General features: G+C 42.0%; 1 protein-coding gene across 1 annotated transcript in view; it reads right to left on the bottom strand.

Annotated features, from left to right (window-relative positions):
- map1ab (microtubule-associated protein 1Ab) overlaps nt 1-18734 on the bottom strand; it is a 91498-nt gene extending 72764 nt beyond the window's left edge. The window contains 2 exon segments of the mRNA XM_034084699.1: nt 11163-11264; nt 18493-18734. Of these exon segments, the coding sequence (XP_033940590.1) occupies nt 11163-11264; nt 18493-18715 (325 nt within the window). The 5' untranslated portion in view covers nt 18716-18734.
- Nucleotides 18735-23744: the final 5010 nt, after the last annotated feature.

Here is a 23744-nt window from a genome sequence, read left to right as displayed (position 1 = left end):
CTATTGAGACAAGTGCCGTCAGTTTGAGGCGTGATAGGTCATTCCAAGACCAAGGACCATAATAAAAAAGACTCCTTTTTCCAGCCTCAGTCCGCACAGCAGGAACCTGGAACCGTATCCAGGCACTGGATCTGAGGTTGTAACGGCCCGTCCACACAGCGGCGTGCGTTGAAGCTTGCCGGCAGGGGGGGCTGAAACTCGACCAACAACCAACCACATGAATTTCCCGCCCCGGATACACAAGCACGCGGTTTGATTGGCTAGAGCTTGTACTGGCATATGATTCGATTGGCTGACGCTTCCGCCGAAGCTTCAAAAATTGAACATTGCTCAACTTTTGCAGCGAGCAACGCTTTTGAAGCTATGCTTCGCTCCCACAATGCAGTTCGGCGAAACGTGACGTCACCCCATTCAAAGTGAATGGGCAGAAGCGTTGAAGCTTCAACGCACGCCGCTGTGTGGACGAGCCGTAAGAGTCACAAACTGGAGCAAATCTGGCACATATGTACAGTGGGAGATTACCTAAAATAGCTTTATACATTAATAAAAACCAATGCTGCATCCTACGCATAGTAAGTGAGGACCATCTAGTTAGGCTATACAGTGTGCAATGATGAGTCCTATAGGGTGCATTTGATATATAACGCAGTGCAGCATGGTAGAGTGGGTCAAGTTTGGCCAAAACAGTGGGACAGGCAAATCTATAAATGGTATCACCGTAGTCCAGCTGGGACAGGAATAAGCCAGAGACCAACCTTGTATGGGAAGAAGATGAAAAACAACATTTAAGTCTACAAAGGAAGCCAAGAGTGAATTTCAATTTCTTAGTTTGAACTTCAATGTGGTGTTTAAAGTTTAGATTTATGTCCAACCAAAAGCCCACATTTTTGTATGTATCGACAAACTCAACGGAGACACGTCAAGGGTGTCAATGGAAAGGCAAGAGGACGCTGACTTGGGAGCAAAGAGCATTGGTTTGGTTTTCTTACTGTTCAATAGCAGTTTAGAATCAAGAAGCACATGCTGCAGCGTGATAAAATCAGTTTTAAAATTGGAAATGGCCATATCCAGAGAAGGAGCACATGAGTATACAATAGTGTCATCAGCATACATATGATAGGTAGAAAATTGTATCTGATTACAAATATTGTTTACATATAATAAAAAGAGCAAGGGCCCCAAAATAGAGCCCTGTGGAACTCTCTTCTCCAAGGTGACTGGGTCAGAGACGTTACTACCAAACCTGACACATTGAGTACGGTCGGTTAGATAACTTTGAAATCAGCAAATGGCATTATGACCGAAACGAGACACCAACATAACATTAGACAGAATAAAAATACATTTTATTTCTATAGCGCTTTTCTTGAACCCAAAGACGCTTTACATTTTGGAGGGAAGGTAGACAAACAAAACAAAGCCAAAAATAAACAAAGAAACAAAATAGAAAAGCAGTCAGGAGGAAGTTGGTTGAGAGGGGGGGGGGCTTATGGATACAGAGTTGAAGAGGTGGGTTTTGAGGCGGGACTGGAACAGGGTGAGGGACTCAGACTCACGGAGTTATTGGGGGAGGGAGTTCCGGAGCTTCGGGGCTGCCACAGAGAAGGCTCTGTCCCCGAAGCTCCGGAGTTTGGCCTTGGGGATGGAAAGCAAACCGGCTGAGGTGGATCTGAGGGACCGGGGTGGTTGGTAGAGGATGAGGAGGTCAGTGAGGTAGGGGGGGCCAGATGGTGGAGGGCTTTGAAAGTGAGGACCAGGAGTTTGTCGTGGATGCGGTGTGAAACGGGGAGCCAGTGGAGTTCTTTGAGGACCGGGGTGATGTGATGCCATGATTTGGTGTGGGTGAGGAGTCTGGCGGCTGCGTTCTGGACACGCTGGAGTCAATTGAGGGATGTAGTGCTGATGCCGTAGAAGAGTGAGTTGCAATAGTCAAGGCGGGAGGAGATGAAGGCGTGAACGAGTCGCTCAGCTGCAGGGCGGGTGAGGGAGGGACGGAGTTTGGCAATATTGCGGAGGTGGAAACATTTGGTTTTTACAACTTGACGGATGTGGGGCTCGAGGGAGAGGGTGGGGTCAAATATAACGCCAAGGTTGCATGCCTGGGTGGAGGGGGAAACAGGGGTGCCATCAATGGTGACTGTCAGGTTGGGGGTTTTGCTGAGGGTGGATTTGGAACCGATGAGGAGGAGTTCAGTTTTATTGCTGTTTATTGAGTTTGAGGAAGTTGTGTTGCATCCAGGATGTTATTGCAGTCACACAGGATTCGATGTGGGTGAGTGGGGGGTTGTGGGGGGATTTGGTGCTGAGGTAAATCTGTGTGTCGTCAGCATAACAGTGAAAGTCCAGGTTGTATTGGCGGAGAATCTGACCAAGGGGGAGGATGTAGATGAGGAAGAGGAGGGGGCCGAGTACTGAACCTTGGGGAACACCTTGGGTGACTGAAGCTGTGGCAGAGGAGTGGTTGTTGAGGGAGATGAAGTGGGATCTGTCGGAGAGGTAGGACTGGAGCCACCTGAGTGCAGTACCTTCGATACCGATGTCCTGGAGTCGGGTAAGCAGGATGGTGTGGCTCACGGTATCGAAGGCTGCACTCAGGTCGAGGAGGATGAGGATGTTGAGGGAACCGGTGTCAGCAGAGGTGAGGAGGTCATTGAGGACTTTGATGAGGGCCGTTTCTGTGCTGTGGTGGAGACGAAAACCAGACTGAAGGGGTTCAAAAAGCTGGTTGGTTTGGAGATGGCGGTGGAGATAATGCGTTCTATTGTTTTGTGGATGATGACATGTGGTGATCTACAGTGTCAAATGCTTTGGCTAGGTCAATAAACAATGCAACACAAACTGATTTTTTATCCAAAGCAGCCTTAATATCGTCTAAGACTTTCAGACTGGCAGTCACAGTACTGTGCTTTGATCTGAATCCAGATTGCATAGGATTAAGGATGTTGTGTGAATTTAAAAAAGTTTTAGCTGAGTAGAAACTAGGGACTCAAGAATCTTTGATAACACAGAAAGATTTTAGATAGGACGATAGTTATTCAACTCAGTGGGATCACCAGCTTTCAAGAGGGGCGATACCAGAGCTTGCTTCCACACAGCTGGCAGTGTGTGAGTGGACAGGCAGAGATTAAAAATGTCAGTAACTGGTAGAGCTATAATCTGAGCTGCAATTTTTTAAAAGAAAGGATGTAGGCCGTCAGGCCGGGCAGACTTTTTAGGATCAATTGAGTGCAAACCGTGTAAGACTTCAGAGACCGAGAAATAAGCTAAATCAAAAACAGGGGAGTTCATCTCTTGACTAGGGCTGTGAGTACGACCATTTAGAGTCATGACTTTGCTCATTAAAAATGTGACCAGCCTTTTTGAAGTGAGCATTAAAAGCATTAGACATACATCTGATTCTGAAATAAAATAATCACTGACCTTCAGTTTTTGAGGGAAACTAGAAACCTTCTTGTTCTGAAGTGATTTCATTGTTTTCCAGAACTTAGAATGGTCATTAAAACAATTGTTGTACCTGGTGCGATGACAATAAAGGAATTCTTTATAAAGGAATTCTATTATATTCTAATCAGCTTTAGTTTTTTTAATAAGGGTTGAACATTTATTTCTGAGGACACGAAAAAGAAGCCAGTCATCACTAGTGTTCAGTGGCGAACCGTGTCTATCACAACTGGACCTTTTGTCGACACACACACCCCCCGCCGCCACACACACCCCCCGCCGCCCTCCGCGGCGTTATAATGTCCGTCTTTTCACTGAATTCTCGTCTTGAAAAGGGTACTCGCAACAATTCCGCAACAACTTCATCTTCACCTGTTGCACTTGTCATTTCAACATTAAAAACAATAAAACGGCATGAATTGCTTCGTCGCATTTAGCTAGATCCTCTGTCTCGAGCCAGTTAACTAGCGGGCCTTCTAGAATTCCCTGGGACCGAGGGGAACTCTGAAAGAACACGCCCATTGGCTACAAATCAATATATGATTGGTTGATCAAACTGTCAGTCCAAACGTACGCTCTCATTCAGTGCAACGGCCAGGGCATTCGATCAAGGATGTAGAATACCTTGTTGAAGGATATTCTACCCAGAGACCCAGAACAAGATCTGATTGGTTGCTTTCTTTTCTAACACAAAACCACTGAAATGCGTAGTGCATGGTCCGAGAAGGACAAACAAATCAACGTAACACTGTAATATTACAGATCAACAACACATATACGATTCTCATTTATTCATTTTATATACATTTTATTACATTTTATTTATATAATTAAATCGATTTTTAATCGAGTTTGTTTTATCTGAGTGTTCCAGGGTATTCTCTGAATACCTTGAAGGCCCTGACAGTTCGCACTTTCTAGCTAAAGACCATTGCTTATTGCAATCATTAATGAGATCAGATAATTCTCTCGTAAACCATGGTGTCCCTATTCTTAACTCTGAATATAACACACTACAGGAAAGGGGGAACCCCCCAAAAGCATAAAGAGCCTCATTAATTCAGGAAAGATTTGCAGACCATTCATAAATATAGAAGTTATTTTCATAAACATCCAGTCTCACAATCATACAACATGAGATCACTATCAAACCAGCGCTGAAACCTAAATTGATCACCAAAAGCACTTCAGTTAGTTGAGAAAACAAAGTAGAGCATAATCGATAAACTCTCTTCACCAAGACCTTTCCAGACTTCATCCGTGAAACGATCAGAACTTCTTAACTTTTCCCCTTAAGTCCAGAATCAGCTGCAGAGGGAGAACTGTTGCTGCCTTTTTTTCCGCCAACCCAAAGCAATGTGATCCCCTTGTCTATTTCTGCACTGCAGCCATCGGATTGCTCTCCAGTGAAGTGCTATCGATCTGCGCTGTGTGCTGTACTGAAAAGAGGCGGGGGGTAATCAATATTCCCGGCCTCCTTCCTTCCTCCGGCCTCAGCCACCTCACAGTCTTGAAAAGGGGATGATACATCTTTTAATGATCTCCCTTGTTGGTTTGGGAAAGTACATTGTTACTTCTCAGCATAATACTGTATGAATGTTGAATACTAAAACATGGAATATTGGGTTCTGTTGAGAATGACTCATGACATTTTATAATATGCTAAACTTAAACATCATTATAATGGTAACACAATTGTTGTATCACACTGTTTAACTTTGTAAAAAGAAGTAATAACACAACATGCATCTCATGCTTGATCTAATGCATTGCAGGTGTTTCCCTTAAGCTTTACTTACATTAGGTTATGGTAGCCAATGTTAAATCAATTTAGCAAAGTTAAGCATCCAGTATAAATGCTATCAGCCAATTAAAAAGGTTTATAAGTGATTATCAGCCTCATGGATATGGGTCAGAAGGGGCCTGCTGCACCAACTGGTAGGTTTTTATCATCAATTCACAAAGTTTATCATCGAAAGAAGGAACACTTAAAGATCCTGACCTCTAGCAAAACAGTTTAATTATGACATGAGTGAAGGTGAGGGTTGGCCTCCGCCAGGGCTGCGCTTTGTCACCAATCCTGTTTGTAATATACATGGATCGGATTTCGAGGCGTAGTCGTGGGGGAGGGGGTCTGCAGTTCGGTGGACTAAGGATTGCACCACTGCTTTTGCAGATGATGTGGTTCTGATGGCTTCATCGGTCTGCGACCTTCAGCACTCACTGGATCGGTTCGCAACCGAGTGTGAAGCGGCTGGGATGAGGATCAGCACCTCCAAATCTGAGGCCATGGTTCTCAGCAGGAAACCGATGGACTGTCCACTCCAAGTAGGGAATGAGTCCTTACCCCAAGTGAAGGAGTTCAAGTATCTCGGGGTCTTGTTCTCGAGTGAGGGAACAATGGAGCGTGAGATGGGCCGGAGAATCGGAGCAGCGGGAGCGGTACTGCAGTCGCTTTACCGCACCGTTGTGACGAAAAGGGAGCTGAGCCAGAAGGCAAAGCTCTCTGTCTACCGGGCCATTTTCGTTCCTACCCTCACCTATGGTCATGAAGGATGGGTCATGACCGAAAGAACGAGATCGCGGATACAAGCGGCCGAGATGGGTTTCCTCCGCCGGGTGGCTGGCGTCTCCCTTAGGGATAAGGAGAGAAGTTCGGTCATCAGGGAGGGACTCGGAGTTGAGCCGCTCCTCCTTCGCGTCGAAAGAAGCCAGTTGAGGTGGTTCGGGGCACCTAGTTAGGATGCCACCTGGGCGCCTCCCTAGGGAGGTGTTCCAGGCACGTCCAGCTGGGAAGAGACCAAGGGGTAGACCTAGGACCAGGTGGAGGGATTATATCTCTTCGCTGGCCTGGGAGCGCCTTGGGACCCCCCAGTCAGAGCTGGTTGATGTCGCCAGGGAAAATAAAGTTTGGGGCTCTCTGCTGGAACTGCTACCCCCGAGACCCGACCACGGATAAGCGGGAGAAGATGGATGGATGGATGGATGAGTGAAGGGGGAAGTCAGCAGACCAGGTATAAAAAATAACAGAAACGTATTAAAAACAGAATGTTGCTGTCTTACCATAATCCTAACCAATATCTTTATTAGGAAGCAGATGTGTTGCCTAAACCTAAAGGAATGCATTTGTTGTTCAAAGTGTTAAGTTGAATTTAATTTCACCACATCTTGTTAAGTTTCACTTTGACAAAGCTTTTTTACTTTGGCCCATGTGATGCATTAGAAAGGAAGCAATACCCACATAAATGGTCATTTCAGCAGCTGAAAACATTCAGATTGGATGGATTTGCAGCATGACACACATTGCAAGGTCAGTTTGAAGAAACCCTAGTTGACTGCCTGATACAGAGTGGGAGTGGCCTTGGTTGACAGCGTGTAACAAATGAAAATAGACAAACCCATTCCTTACCTTCACACAGCGACTAATCTTAGCATGAAGAGCATCTGAATGTTGAATTCTAGGTTTTGTGAAGTTACTTTTTATGATTTTATGTTTCACATGTAAACTATCTATTGGGTCAAAAAAGCATTGAGTATTAGCATAAAAACTAAAAAAGGCACATTTTGTCCCCTTAGACCAGGGGTGTCAAACTCAAGGCCCGGGGGCCAAATCTGGCCCGCGACTTCATTTTATGTGGCCCTGCAAGAGCTCTGAAAGAATATAATATGTTTATTATACGGTTACATGCCACTTTACAGAAGCAGGTTGCCCATAAACTACATGTCCCACAATGCATTTTGTTTTGTGACATGCGAACTGAAGAGACTTGCAATTATTTGCCCTGGACTTCTGCTTTTCAGACGTAAGTTATTATCCTATCTGACAATAATCCAATTCAGAGGCAATAATGTAATATAATACATTATATATTTATATATGTATATTTGCATAGTTACAACCGGCCCTTTGAGTGCAACCATAATGTTAATGTGGCCCGTGATGAAATTGAGTTTGACACCCCTGCCTTAGACTGTCCCAAAATGTCCAGAGTGAAATAGATTTGATATAATATGAAGTGAAGTAGTAAATGTTCTGCATTTCAGAATCAGAATCAGAATCAGAAACGGGTTTACACCACGGGACGACACCACCCTCATCGGACTCATCTCTGGTGGGGACGAGTCTGCCTACAGGTGGGAGATGGACCATCTGGTGAACTGGTGCAGGGACAACCACCTGGAGCTCAACGCTCTCAAGGCAGTGGAGATGGTTGTGGACTTGAGGAAGAACGCAGCCCCACCCGCCCCCATCGCTCTGTGTGACTCCCCAGTAACTGCTGTGGAGTCTTTCCGCTTCCTGGGCACCATCATCGCCCAGGGCCTCAACTGGGAGCAGAACATCGGCTCCCTCATCAAAATAGCACAGCCGAGGATGTTCTTCCTGAGGCAGCTGAAGAAATGCAACCTGCCAAAGACGATGATGGTGAACTTCTACACCTCCGTCATCGAGTCCATCCTCACCTCCTCCATCCCCATCTGGTACGCTGCAGCACAGCCAAGGATAAGGGCCGGCTGCAGCGTGTCTTTACATGGCTCTTTTAGTGTTTTACAACCCAAGTCAGAATTCACCCATTCTCACAAATACGCGCCACTCTTTAGAAGCGATACACATTCACATGCTCTCACACAGTTGGCTATCCCGTTGGGAACCATTAGGGGTTCAATATCTTGCCCAAGGACACTTCCACATATTGACCGCAGGGGTCGTGGATGGAACCATCGACCTTCAGATGATTGACGACCCCTTTACATCCTGAGCTACAGCAGCCAGGATACACTAGAGAAGACTCCTTACACGTTAGCATATGTTGGGTTTTAAGTATTGTTTGTTTATCTCTAAATGCAATAATCATTTAGTCAACATCTACAGAAATAACAGCACCTGACCAGCAGGGATTCAGCATCCTGCATCAATTCTGCAGGGAGGATGCTTCAGGTCATCTGACACTGAATCGAAGACACTGACAAAGTGTCCTGACCATAATGCCACCGTGCTACCTGACATCGCAGGACAGTGCCTTCGAAATCCAATGTACCATTCAGAAATCAATACAGCTTCTCTCAGAGGAAGAGGAATGCAGCCGAGCAAGATCCATGAAGTCAAAAATAATTACCTGTCAAAACATAGCATTCACCCCTAAGGTAAAACAGCTCAAACGATTGATGGTATGTTTTCATCCTGTGTTCAGGTGTTATTATCACATGTGCCAGATGAATTAGCCTCCAAGGGATTCACCGCTGATGGGTTTTACTCAGCGGTAAACAACAACAGTTGAAAGCTTGAATGAAGGTGACTCACTTTGTGGACGAGTGTTTATTTATGAGGTAACTCAGAAGGACAGACTGGATGCTGGATGGAGGAAAAATGTTATTATATATATTATTATGTTTCCTCTGAAGGTATTTTCTGTTTACACTTGTGTTGAGAAATGCTGTCATTTTCTGCTGACTCCTGCTGCTACTTAGCACTTCCCACCGGTGCAGTGATCAATCTGTGCCGTGTGTGTGTGTGTGTGTTGTGTGTGTGTGGGTGTGTGTGTGTGTGTGTGTGTGTGTGTGTGTGGTGTGTGTGGTGTGTGTGTGTGTGTGTGTGTGTGTGTGTGTTGTGTGTGTGTGTGTGTGTGTGTGTGTGTGTGTGTGTGTGTGTGTGTGTGTGTGTGTGTGTGTGTGTGTGTGTGTGTGTGTGTGTGTGTGTGTGTGTGTGTGTGTGTGTGATCCTAGCCGGCTGTTACATGGAAGATAATAGCGATAAAATACACACTCGCGCACACACACACACACACCACACACACACACACACACACACAACACACACACACACCACACACACACACACACACACACACACACACACACACACAGCTCCCTGAACAGTCATCGTGTTGATAGCACACAGTTCAGATTCACATGTGATGCAATGCAGATTGATTAAATGTCCATTAAATTCAACAATGTATGAAATATTTATTTTTTAAATATTCAAATGTTTGCTCCATTAGAACTTGAATCTCAGGTTAGACGTTTTTTTATTCAGCAAATTCATTTTAGTTAGAAACGTCATTATCAATGTAAGAGACCAGAGAGAATATGCAAATAAGATGACTAAAATAGTGCATAGGACAAAACAGATAATAACCCATTTCCTGGCACATTATTGGTTTTAGATTGATTATGATGATGTCAGTATATCTGCAAAATGTTGGATTGTATGTTACTTTTTTTAGCATACATTTGTCTGCCTTACAAATAGGTTGGCAGCTCCAAAAGGCAGCAACTACTCTTTGACAAATCTGGAGTTCAATATCCATAAATCATGTGACACAACATCCGAAAACTGCAGAAAAAGCACAGTCATCGTCAGCCGAGCTAGTCGGATGATTTATACCAAAGAAGAATACTAAAAGAGAAAACACAGCTCTTAGCGGTTGGCCAATCACAGCAGAGACATGTCACAGTCGAGGAGCAAAAAGAAAAAGATTAATTATTTTTAAAAAAGCATAAGGGCCTTTTTAAAGTAAAGATATGTTTTCCCCATTTCTAAAAGTAAGGGTTACCATGTAGATAATTATTTGTTGTGTCCTCATGATACTTTAACTTGCATAAGAAACTAATAGATTTTCAAAGTTCAGTCCAGTTTTAGAAGAACTGAAGAAAAGGCATTGAAGTGATTGTATTTAAAGTAAGGCAGTATGAGACAAATAAAGACCTTTTTGAACATTAAAGAATGTAAACATGTCCCAGTAGAGACACTACAACTAATAAACACCCCCTTGCCTTCAGTAACATCTGTACCATTAAGAATCTACAGTATACAGAGATGGCAAAAGTACACACATCCTTTACTTAAGTAGAAGTACACATACTCGTGTTGAAAAATACTCTGGTAAAAGTAGAAGTACTCACTAAACTTCTTTACTCAAGTCAAAGTAAAGAGGCTTTGAAATGTACTTCAGTAAAAAGTACCCATAACTACCAGCTGTTTTAAAGAGTACCTGACCTCCCTTTATATCAATAGAACAATAATGTCATTGTTAGCTAATGAATGTTTCCATGCTGAACAACGGCAACATGACAACGTTTCCATTGGTCCCTCTTCTTTAGAGAAGACCAGGAAGTGATGGATACACGGATCGTGTTCAAATCAATAGGCACGCAATGACTCTAAAGAATAATGATCACGCAACAAACACACATTCAGACTAAAGGAACCAGCTGTTTGGAACATGTGAGAAGTAGAAAGTACAGGTATTTGGGTTCAACATGTAAGAAGTAGAAAGTACAGGTATTTGAGTTCAACATGTAAGAAGTAGAAAGTACAGGTATTTGAGTTCAACATGTAAGAAGTAGAAAGTACAGGTATTTGTGTTCAACATGTAAGAAGTAGAAAGTACAGGTATTTGAGTTCAACATGTAAGAAGTAGAAAGTACAGGTATTTGAGTTCAACATGTAAGAAGTAGAAAGTACAGGTATTTGAGTTCAACATGTAAGAAGTAGAAAGTACAGGTATTTGAGTTCAACATGTAAGAAGACAAAGTAAAAAGTCGTCAGAAAAATAAGTAGTGGAGTAAAATACTGATACCAGAAAAATGTACTTAAGTACAGTAACAAAGTATTTGTACTCCACTACTTCCCACCTCTGACAGTATATTGAATATGTTTCTCAAATATAATTGTACTCATCACTGGTCCTTTTGCTGAGAGAGCATCACATCACACTGACCTCTGACCTCTGAGGAGAAGTGGGCGGAGTGACGGGTTATAAAGAGCTGCAGCTGCTGATCAAGGTCGCAGCTCTTCAGGTCCACGTCCCAGGATCGGATTCCTGTCGAGAGAGAGAGAGAGAGAGAGAGAGAGAGAGAGAGAGAGAGAGAGAGAGAGAGGGAGAGAGGGAGAGAGAGAGAGAGAGGGAGAGAGAGAGAGAGAGAGAGAGAGAGAGAGAGAGAGAGAGAGAGAGGGAGAGAGAGAGAGAGGGAGAGAGAGAGAGAGAGAGAGAGAGAGAGAGAGGGAGAGAGAGAGAGAGATGCTTCAGGACAGGAACACCAGGCAGTGAAGGACGAAGATTAAAGAGGACGAACATTAACATGCATAACCTTTCCCCAGATGTTGCTGCAGCATCAGGCCTCCCTCCCACCTTCTCAAGTCAACATAAAGTCATTATATAAGATAGTATTTATGTAATAATATAACTGAAGCAAGCTGATAATTATCTGTGGGTTTGTCATTTCAATCTTTAACCTTTACATTACACATAGGGACGGAGCGGCGCAGTGGGCTGTGCGTTGACCATCAGATCAAGGGGGCGTTGGGGAACTCCAGTTCGAAACCCGCCGCTGCTGCGCCTGTAAAGCCGTTGTGTCCTTGGGCAAGACACTTCACCTGGATTTACTCATGTGGGTATTGTCCACAGTACATGACCGTGACATGTGTGTAATGTGTATTTGTAAAGCGCTTTGAGCATCTGGAAAAGCGCTATAATAAATGTAAGGAATTATTATTATAGCCATGTCCGTAAACTGAAACAGATTTGAATATAAGTTTGAATTGTTTGATGAATATCCTTAGAGTTTTATTCAGAGATCTTGGAAGATATTTTCCATCGTTACTAGTAAGACTTTGTAAACTGCAGGGTTGATGCCTTGATATAAAACAGAAGGAAGTGACATATTTGAACAGATGAAACAATATTTATATTATGAGGTTTTGAAAAGAAGTGAAGAAGTGTCATCATCAGAAAATGTATCGTACCTTATCCTGTAATAATATGTAGGTAAGTGTAAAAGCACCCCCATACACTTGACAAAAAGAGTTCAATAGATCAGTAATGACTCAGTCGGTAAATAACAAATCAGCATCTAAAGCATAAAACACACGCGCGCGCACACACACACACACACACACACACACACACACCATGTATACATCACTTCAGGGGACATTACATTGACTCACATGCATTTCCTGGAGACTTATCCTAACCTTAACCATAACCAACACATGCCTAACTCTTACCCTTACCCTAACCAAGTCTTCACCCTAAAATTAATGATACCCCTTATGGGGACCTCCATTTTGCGAGTCCCCCCACGTGACTGTGTAAACAGATTTAGGTCCCCACAAGGATGGTAATGCTAGGCCACACACACACACACACACACACACACACACACACACACACACACACACACACACACACACACACACACACACACACACACACACACACACACACACACACACACACACACACACACACAGTGAATCAAACTTCAGATATAACTCGTGTCAGATCTCGTTCAGCTAGATAGACAAATCCAAGCACACACACACCTCGTGGATTCCTTCATCGAGAGCAAGACAGAAGATTACTCTAATTTTTCAGAATCCAAACCCCTGTGCTTAACTCTTGTCTTTCACACAGAAAAGCCCAAGAAGAAGAAGACCTTCTCTTGCCCTCAACCGAGGAGAACACGTTCCTCTCTGCAGCCTGCCGTCTGCTCCCAGAATGCTGAGTCACTGGTAATAACTTTCACTCTCTTTTCCCTGCCAGAGGCATACAAGTGACAGCCTCCTCTCTTAAGGTTACTGCCCTTTCATCCTAATCCTCGAAATAAAAAGATTGTTATTGTTCACAGAAGACAGGTGAGAGGAGTGTGTGCGATGTGTGTGTATCTAAGTCTACGGACATGAGGAGAGCCATCAGATGCATGTAATCAGCTTGAACTGACTTTCGTAATTACTAAAGCAACCCGGTTTGTGTCGAGAATATTAACTGACAGTTATATTGATAATCAGTGCATCATTTCTGTCATTTTTCAAGGAGGAACATTTAGCATTTTTTGGTTCCAGTTCCTCAAATGTGAGCGTCTACTGCTATTTTCAATTTGATATCTTCTTTGGGTCTCCTTCCTCTCTTTCCTGACAATAGAGAGATTACATCATGACCCTTAGATGTGACAATTGATGTACTTATAAGAATTACTAATGATATCTGGTAATGCTATCCTTTACATAATTGTTCATAGGTTTGATCTTGCTTTCTTTGATCACTTTGTCTGATTTGGAGATAGTTATACATGTATGTTAGTCTTATCTGTATCTAATGATGTTATGCATGCCCTGTAACCGTTGCAAAACAAAAGGCAATTGTGACACTTGTGAAGTGACAGCCCTCCGCGAGTTAAAATAAGCCAGAGATCTCATTCTCCTACAATGATAGAACTTATTTGACTAATATACAAGTTGACAAGTAATGAAACCTTTTTAGTTGTCAGTATGTTCTGCTCTCAAAGTCATCCAGAGCTGCAGCACGATGATGGCCCTCTTTAGTTTTAGCTATATCTAATCATTAAAGGTGGGGTAGGTAAGTTTCAGAAACCGGCTCGAGATACACTTTTTGTTATATTCCATGGAATGCTCTTAACATCCCGATAGCAATGAATATCTTAAGTGCTAGCCTTTGACAAAAAATCCATAAATAAATGTCATCTGTAGAAGCCGTAATACTGTGAAAAGTACAACCAATCCGTTTGGCCTACCTGCCTGTCAGCCTTCCATCGGGGCACACACTTATCTCGTGCCCTCATTGGTCATGTGCGCGTTCGTGTGTTGGAGGAGGGGCTCTGTGAGGAAGTGGCAGATTTTCTCCGGTTGTGTATTTTCAAATTCTAGCGATCTCGAGCCGGTTTCTTAAACTTACCTACCCCACCTTTAACTTAGCATCCTTGAAGCATTGTTATTAAAAACCATAACATACTTTTCAATAAACCATTAATGTCCGCTTTGTGTGGCGAGTACAATTATGTGTTGTCAGTTGAAGGTTCATTTCTGCACCATGTGACCAACAGGGGGATCACATACAGCTGCAGTGACGTTTCTGCTCTCAAGCTTCAGGGGGCAGCAAGGAGGCACACACAGCTGTGGAGACCAGAGGAGGCAAAGGAGATGCTGCACTCAAACACCTGCTTTTTATACAAGCATATCAGAAGAGGTCACATCTTTGTTTTATCAGTGAAGGAGCCACTCAGGTGTACTGACATATTTAACCGTGTTGGCAAGAAATGGACTCGTTAAAGATGAATTTAACCAAATGAAGACCCTAACCAGAGTATGGTACAGAGTAGTTATGCTTAGTATGGCATGTATGCTTAGCTTAGTATGCTTAGTATGATTTAGGCCCCTTTTTCTGTGCTTTTTCTCGTAGTTGTTCCTGTTTTGTGTGTGTTTTGCCATATAAGCATAAATGCCATCTAAAAAACGTTAAATACTTTTAAAATCAAACACTTATCTGGTGTAGTCTTAAGAGGTTTTTGTTGTGTCCTTTTTGAAAGAGATGTTAAGGTCAGTTTCATTTTTATGTCAGTGATTTTACCAAGATATAACATATAATATATGACTCACAAGGCTGAACGACATAGCAGTGAGTTATGGCTTCAGATCTGCTGAACCTTAAAGGCGTTCAGTCTGAAAGTGTTGCCCCGCACCTCCAGGAACAAACACTGAATCTCAAGCTCGACTGTAGATGTGTTAGTGAGGTTTTATTGCCCTCCTTTCTCAGGAACACTCGTTCACCTTTCCAGGAATACTTAAGTGTCCTAGGGATTTGGTGCAGGGACACTAAAGAGAGAACAAACAGAGATGGACAGATACACGCTGTAGGCAGGAACATGACCTCCAAATCAGAGCAAAGAAGATTAAATGTATGACTCGGATACACACAAATATTATATCATAAGTTAAGCAACATCTCACAATCTGAGGTGTTTGTACTTTTACTATTAGGATTATTGGCAAATATAGAAAGGAGAAAAAAGGTTAAGATTTAAATGTACTGTTTCATTTTGATTTTTAACCTTGGCCTGACAGTATACTTTTAAAAGTATTATACTTTATTAGAAACATTTTATATAACAATAATTGTTCAAGCAACCGCTGAATTTACCTTACATTTCCCTTGAGGATTTGCAATGTAAGTAAACAGACCAAACTTATTAAAAGTGTCACCTGGCCGTAAAGAACATTTTGGAATCTGTCCGTTTTTTACACTTTTCTAGATCAGACAATTCTTAATTATTTTAAATAATAATAAGCAGTTGATCAACATTTAAACACCTACAAAAATGTTAGTTGCAGTACCCGATTGGAGAAAATAAGCAATTTAAATGAAAACAAAATTGTAATTTGCAGATTAAAATTACATTTCATATTTTTGATTTTGGGGATTTGGAGAAGTTATTCTTAATTTAGATGACACAACAATCAAGCCAAAACATTATCACTTTAATGCCACATTAATCAATAATAAAACAATTTATAATGTGCAACAATAGTCAGATTATGAGGAAATCAAATGTGTCTAAATTAATGTAATGGTTTCTGTGATGTTTGAGGACAACCCTAGTAGGCGTGTCTCCGGCCTTCAGACGCTTCCTGCAGATGTGAATGGGGATTTGGAGAAGTTATTCTTAATTAAATTAAATAATCGTCCTTCACACGAGTCACACGAGTCACACTGAAAACACTGAAAGCAGCAGCCGGGCGAAACGATCAAGGCTGTAATGAGCGTGATATGGAGCTGGCCACAGAGCAGCAGAGCAGTAAAACCTCCGTTAGAGAGGGTCCGAGGGGATGGATGGGGTTGCTATGGCGCCAGACTGGCATCTAAATCATTTGGACAGAGAACAGCTTCAGACCGGCAACAGAAACCTGCCGAGCGGCCCCCGACTCATCGTCACAGCAACATGTTTCACCTGCTGCTCAACATCCCGTAACTCCAGAGAGACCAGGAAGCTGCTGCTGCTTGGAGGAGGGTTCAACATGGGGTGGGAAGTAACTAAGTACTGCTACTCAAGTACATTCTTGAGGTTCTTGTTCTTTACTTACTGTAAGTATTTCCACTGTATGCTTTTTTGTACTGCTACTCCACTACAATTCAGAGGTAAATGGTACAGTTTTAATCCACTACATTTATGTTAATACCTTACTTTGCAGATTAAGGTAATGAACAAAATATGATCAACAATTAAATAAGACTTTTACTTTACAGAAATGTCATATGCCACCCTGCAGTGTACAGTTAGTCATGAACTCAGCTGCACCTTTACCAGCTTTTATAACACTTCAATAATAATAAAAACAAAACCTATAATATATATTATACTGAAATGGACCAATCTGCAGAATGAGTACTTTTACTTCAGTACTTTAAGTATATTTGTATGCTAATACTACTTTACTTAAGTAACATTTTGATTGCAGAACCTTTCGTTGTAACTCCTACACTCTATTTCTACTTTTACTTAAGGACAAGAACTGAGTACTTCTTCCACCTCTGGTTTTAACCCTGGAATGTGAATGAAAATGAACATGATGTAACAACTGATGATGAATTGACTGCTTTCTGTCTGGGTTGGCCAAATAACACCGGAGACATCCAACATCTTTGTTAACGATGTTTCAAAGTATTTTCTCTGTTATCTATTTTTTTTCATAAAGAGAAACTCAAAATGTATACAGATATTGCAAAAAAACTAATAATAAAACCACTGTTATTGAATCTTTCCACATCTTCTCATTTTTTTTTTTTGCACCAAATTATGAAGAGCAGTGCTACTGTACATGTGTTTGTACAGTAGTATAGTTGATTTGGTTACAAACACATTTAAAAGGATTTAAAGATGTCTCTTTCCCAATGTAAGTCAAGGGGGAACAAGTATTGTTGGGTCCAATGGCATCATGTGACTGACACAGGAGTTGTAGTAGCACCAACTAAGAAACAGTGCACTTCCTTGTTTCAAAGCTTTACGTTTGATAGTCCCCATCAGAAGTTTAGGTGGTGGAGCTAAGTATGAATCACTCAGGGCGGACTGACATATTGCAATTAACTTTAACTTTAACCTTAGCACAGTGTGAAACGGTTAAAGTTACCAAACTAAAACATGGATATCTCACAAAGAGAACAACATTATTGTAGCAGTCATGTCATCAGAAGGTAACCCAGCCCAAAAGCATTCATTGTTTTATCATCTATTTTTATTTTAAATGGGGCAATAATTAACAAAATGAACATCATGGTGGATTGAAAGAAACTTGAAACTAAAGGTTGAGACCATAAACTCATTAGGAACATGTAAACTAGGGTAATGAATCAAGTGAGAAGTAGGTTTCTTTTTTTCATAGACTTCCATACAACATGACTTTGTCAGTGGAGACGCCCCAGAAATTCTCACGCACACACACGCACGCAAGCACGCACGCACGCACACACAAACACACACACACACACACACACACACACACACACACACACACACACACACACACACACACACACACACACACACACACACACACACACACACACACACACACACACACACACACACAAAGCAAACTGCTGCAACACAGATGTGGATATTCACAGTTGTTGTGCGTGTTGAAAATAATTGTACTGAACTTATCCAGCCATGATTGGTCATGAATGTTAATATGTGGATTGTATCCTAAATACATTCAAATAGTTAATAATCAAAAAGAGTAGACTGCTTGCCTTATTCCTACTGTATTAAAGTAACCTCTTTGCTGCATCCGCAACTTGAGTCTGCAATAATGTCACAGTAATAGAGTTCACAGGCTGTGTTGGATAATGCGTGGTGTCCCATGGTGCAATGCTGCAGCAACTGCCACTACCTATGCATACAACCCTCCTGTCCATTGCGTCAAAACACTTCCCTCCCATGCTGATGTTTCTCATGACTTTCTGTCCCACACACACACACACACACACACACACACACACACACACACACACACACACACACACACACACACACACACACACACACACACGCGCACACACACACACACACACACACACACACACACACACACACACACACACACACACACACACACACACACACACACACACACACACACACACACACACACACACACACACACACACACACACACACACACACACACACACACACACACACACACACAGATAACCTCCGCAGACACACACACAGATAACCTCCGCAGGCACTCACCCCGCTCTATGTGCGCTCTGACGGCGTCCAGCTGCTGCTCGGTGCCGATCTCCCCGACCACTATCAGCATGTAGTGTCCGTTCCGGTTGAACGGGACGCCGCGTCTGCGTCTACCTCTTCCTCCCCGTCGGTACCGGAGTCGCTCCTCGGACCCGGGAGGCGCGCGGTAACCCTCGTCCTCTTCCACCACCGGGAGCGCACCTCGTACCACCGGCATCTCCATGGCAACAACTGCTGCAACAACGGACGCCGAGGCTGACTCCATCGCCATGACAACTAAGGTGTGAGAGAGGGGAAGAGTCCAGTGGGGGGTGAGGAGGAGGAGAGGTGAGGGAGGGAGGGGGGCAATAAGGGGATAACTTGTGAAATATCCCAGAGGGGTACAAACAAGTTTGTTTCCGGTGGTGCTTTCAAAATAAGAGTTATTTGGTGCATGTGGTGCAAGACTTTCATTATTTACCTGCAGATTGGTCGAAGTATTTATGCACTTTCTGAAGAAGTGAAACTCTTGCAAGATAAAACAGTCATATCACAGGTAGGCCTAATAGATATATTAAAATATATTTAGATATAACTAAAAAAAAACACTAAAGTTTTTCAATACTTTAAAACAAGATAAGATAAGAGACTGTATTTCCAGAGCCACTTTATATTGGCTACTATATTATTATTTAACTACTATATTATTATTACTACGATTATAATAATTTAAAATATAAAACATGTGACGAAACGAGGTGATACCTGCAGTGATACATCTTAACACATTAGGTAATCATTGGTATTTGACATTATGCTTTGAAAGTCATTCAGAAAATAACATGCATTTAAAGAATATATATATATATTTATAATCAAAATCTCGTATAACAATTTGTGTATTTAGAGTCAAGTGTGTGATAAATGTTGGTATTAAAATCAAGTCACACGTAACATGGGAGTTATTGAAGAACTGTCATGATTATTTTTCTATTAAAATATTCATCTGGTAAAATAAGTTGACTACAGACCAATTTGATATTGTTTTACTAACATAGGCAAGTCAGCATGTATTGATTTAAACGCCAATGGTTGCACTGGAGATAACTGTCCTCCTCCAGCCAACATAGGGTGAGTGAAAATGCAGCTTGCTCCTAAATGAATGAATATCATGAAAAAACTTCACATTTTTGGTAAAAGATAAATAAAGTTAATGTGTGCAAAAAAACTCCCAACAGCGTCTGTACCACAGGTGAGATCGACAACTGTAAACTCTGGGGCACCTGGCATTACAGGTAGTTACAGGCCTACCATGATAATAACAGTGGTTTTAGACATAGAATAGCGTATTAAACATGCCTGAAATAGCCATTTCGACTCCATATCTGACGGTAAAACCACGTTTTGTAGTTTTAACGATAACAAACACTTCTGTAGGACAGCTTTGCAGTTGTGAGTTTCGCGGGAGATTTAAAGGTTTTTCCGGGAAAGTGACAGGGAAGGGAGGAAGTGATGTCATGTGGCAGTCACCAGCCAGGTAGAAGAGCCTGGGAGGTTTTAGGCAGGTATAAAAAGTTAGATATGGGAATAACCCTGAGGCATGCACGGTGATGTTTGTTGTACATAATTAGGTCCAAGTCTCAAGTGGGGAACACTGGGGTGTTTTGGGTTCTTTGAAGGGGCACAAAAACAAAGACTTTGCCTTCTTGACCTGCATCTACAATGTTCAAACGTCTAAAATGCACTAATGTTTTGAAGAGGGTAGACATTCAGTGTTATAGTGTACGAAGGAAGACATGGGGAGTGGACAATTAGAGGTATTGGAAATGGCTTAGTACATTTTCATAAAACAACTTTGAAGGTTATGATAAGTGATGGATAGCTGCATACTTTTAATCACACAGTTTATTCAAATGTGAGCAGGGTTGGTTGTCACATTAACCCAACTGTTAATTCATATTTAGTTTGGGCATCTTGAGAGATTTCTTCTTTGAGTCCGTAGCAATCTCAGATGTCGTTCTGCCAGTATCGGGCACAAGCCACAGCTGATGGGGTAGGTTCTGCCAGGTCTTCTGGACTGCACCGGGGGGCATTGGCACGTTCCAGTAGGTGGGACATTGTCTGCACTGATCCCCAGCTGCACGTGTCTTCTGTGGTAGTTCCACACTTTCATCACCTCCCCTGTTCCACACGCAGTCTATTAAGTGACTTCCAGGTTGTCCAGCCAAGGTCGTGGCACAAAACTGGCTCTGGATCGGAGCCTGCGTGGGGGTGCTACGTGGCCATGCAAGGGGTGTCTGATGTCTGTCTCCTGTGTTCTCCGTTCATCTTGAGCGATACCCAGTCGTCTGATGTGTGGGGGAGAGATGCCGGCTAGCGCATAGAGGCACGGGACAGGTGTTGTCTTAACGCATCCCGTGATGATGCGGCAGGTGTCATTCAAGGCTGTGTCGACCAGTTTGGTGTGCCGTGATCGGCTCCAGCTTGAGCAGGCATACTCTGCTGTAGATTGAGAGATTAAAACACTCGACTAGTAGCCGTCCAATAATGACAATAACATCCCCTGTGGAACTACAGCGTGCATTGTAATGTCATCATTCACAAAGTTGAAGATTTTTGATATTTTATACTTCATATTCAAATATTGAGTCTTTGTCTCTCAAGTTGCGTCTCAAGTCATTTATTTCTGTCAAGTCAAGTTGCAAGTCATCATAACAGTGACATAAGTCCACATCTCTTTTTCCAGGATACATATTTCTCTTGCAAAAAAGCCTTAAAATGTATGCTTGAAATGTGGACAAAAACACTTAAACCAACCTAGACAGTGTCATGATAATGTTTAGGAATTTCACAAAACCTGAATCAGAGAGCTTCATGCAACAATAAACCGTGACAGTGAAGTCTAGCAGTATTCATACGAACAGGATTAGACTTCTCTGAACGTCAATCATTCCCTCTTAGTCTCCATTTAGGATTCAGACGCATTAATGCAGTCAGTCTTGAGCGGTGAATGTGGAAGACTTATTAAAATGATCTGCAGAAAATTAACCAACATGTTTTTTATGCGCAGTCACACATCAGCTCACACTGATAAAGACAGAGAGAGAGAATGAAGAGAGGTCTTAAAATAGCCTCTTTCTTCTCGGAGACATGTTCCTCTTTGCTGTTCAACCTTGAGCTTGGCACATCTCAGTGTGTAGCAGAGGGCGTTCCAGAGAAAACTGCCAGCATCACACTGAGGTGATAATAAGGAGACTCCACACCTATTACTGTCGGGACTACAAGTAAGCTTTAACCCTCCTTTCACTGTAATTATCATCTATTTAACACTCGTATGCAAATACAAATGTCTTTCAGATGTGTCCTAGTTACAGTTTGCCTTGATGCAGATTGCAAATATGTTCCTGTCATTGAAGAGGCCCTATTTTGTTTTTGGGGGTTTTCTCTTTCCTGTAGTGTGTTATATACGATGTTGTGCATGTACATGGTCTGCAGAGACTAGAATCCACGTGTTCCCTCCAGAGGGAGTGTCTCTCTCCAACACACTCTTATGCCTGAAACGCCTACATTGGACTCCTTTGTTTTATTTTCGTAACATAATGACATTGCTATGTAACACTTGCTCTTCTATTGGCTAATGCTCCAACACATTGCACGCGGGACATCTCTAAGCAGTTGACCAATCACAACAGAGCCGGCCAGCTAACCAATCAGAGCAGCTCTGGTTTCAGACAGAGGGTGAACAGAGGTGCTGAAGCACAGGCAGTATGAGAAAAATGAAGAGCTTTGTGAACAATAAAGCATGGAGACATAGTTGAGACACAAAATACAAATATGAACCTGAAAAGGAGCGGGGCCCCATTCTTATTGGAGTTCTTATCTGCTGTTTTTTTCATTAGTATTTCAGATACAAAACTTCAAAAATATCATCATATCTTGTAAAAAAACACAATTTATCTTCCTGGGTTCAAATGAAGACAAAGTTAAATGTTCCTATGAATAAACAAGAGTCTAAAGGACCCGATCAATTTGGTAATCTGTCACCTGCTCCAATCAGGCGTGTTGTAAGAGACACTTGAAGAAGTCATAAATAATGTAGCATCCTACAGTAGCAGAGTGAAGATGGCTTGTTTTTAGCTGCAGATCTTTCTGACAGTGAGTCAGCATTTCACTTTACACAGAGCTTCAGCACAGACATGCTTCCCTCTAGTGGTAAAAACAATCCTCCAAACTCACTACAAATTGGTGGATGATGTAACCTTAAATATGAATGCATAACAACGTCTCCACAGGTTATGGCTTCAGACCATGCCAGAAAGGTTGGGGTTCTTCACAAAGTTACGTATAAACTAATACATGTTCATAGCAGACAATTCTTCACAATAACATTTAATTAAGTTAAGACAAATGTGACATCAATAAGTATGCATTATCCCTGAGGATGTCCCCTAGTATTTAACTTCTAAACTCAAACCCTCCAGTCACACATTGGTTTTGTGCCTTTTCTTTCAAACTATTTGCAGATTAAATCATGTTGATCCCCAAACTACCTCGTTAAGATGTAGCAACTGTAAATGTGCCTCTACTTTGCCATCTGCTGGACAAGCAATGTTAAAACACACACTGAACAAGCTTTAATTAAAAGCATTATGTCAACAAATATCACATAACTGTGTTAGGTTAGTTGAAACCAATACTCTTACATTTATCCTAATATTTTTTATTTAAACCTAATATAATTGCTTTCAACCAACCTTACACATTTATGTGAAATCTGTTGACATACTATATTTAATTCAAGTAAACATTTCAGTTTTTCCCCCGTGCATGCTGGGTTAAATTACAAACCCTCCATCCAAACAGACAAGTCCCTGCGCTTCTCCTGTTTTTTTTAGTTTGTATTATTTGATCAAGTCTATACTCATTCAAACTCAAAAAGCTGTACAAACCGAATATGTGCATTTGAATAAAATGTTGTGCATTTAAGTCTGAATATGTCAAGTCTTCATAACAAAACAATCACCAAAAAAATCAAAGAAGAAAGTGTAAGAATGAAAAGGGCAAAACTGTATCTTATTGTGTTTCGGTGCTTTTAAGACTTCTTAACACGGTCTTCAACGACATCCACTTAAACACAGACAGTGGCAGAACTTCAGTGTTAGTATTATTAGATCTCAGTGCTGCGTTTGACACTGTTGACCACAACATATTACAAGACCGACTGGAAAACTGGGTGGGACTTTCGGAAACAGCTCTAAATTGGTTTGAATCCT

The sequence above is a fragment of the Pseudochaenichthys georgianus genome, chromosome 6 (genome assembly GCF_902827115.2).
Source record: "Pseudochaenichthys georgianus chromosome 6, fPseGeo1.2, whole genome shotgun sequence".
Taxonomy (NCBI): domain Eukaryota; kingdom Metazoa; phylum Chordata; class Actinopteri; order Perciformes; family Channichthyidae; genus Pseudochaenichthys; species Pseudochaenichthys georgianus.
Note: the sequence above shows the minus strand (reverse complement) of the source record. Positions and strands in the feature narration are given on the sequence as shown.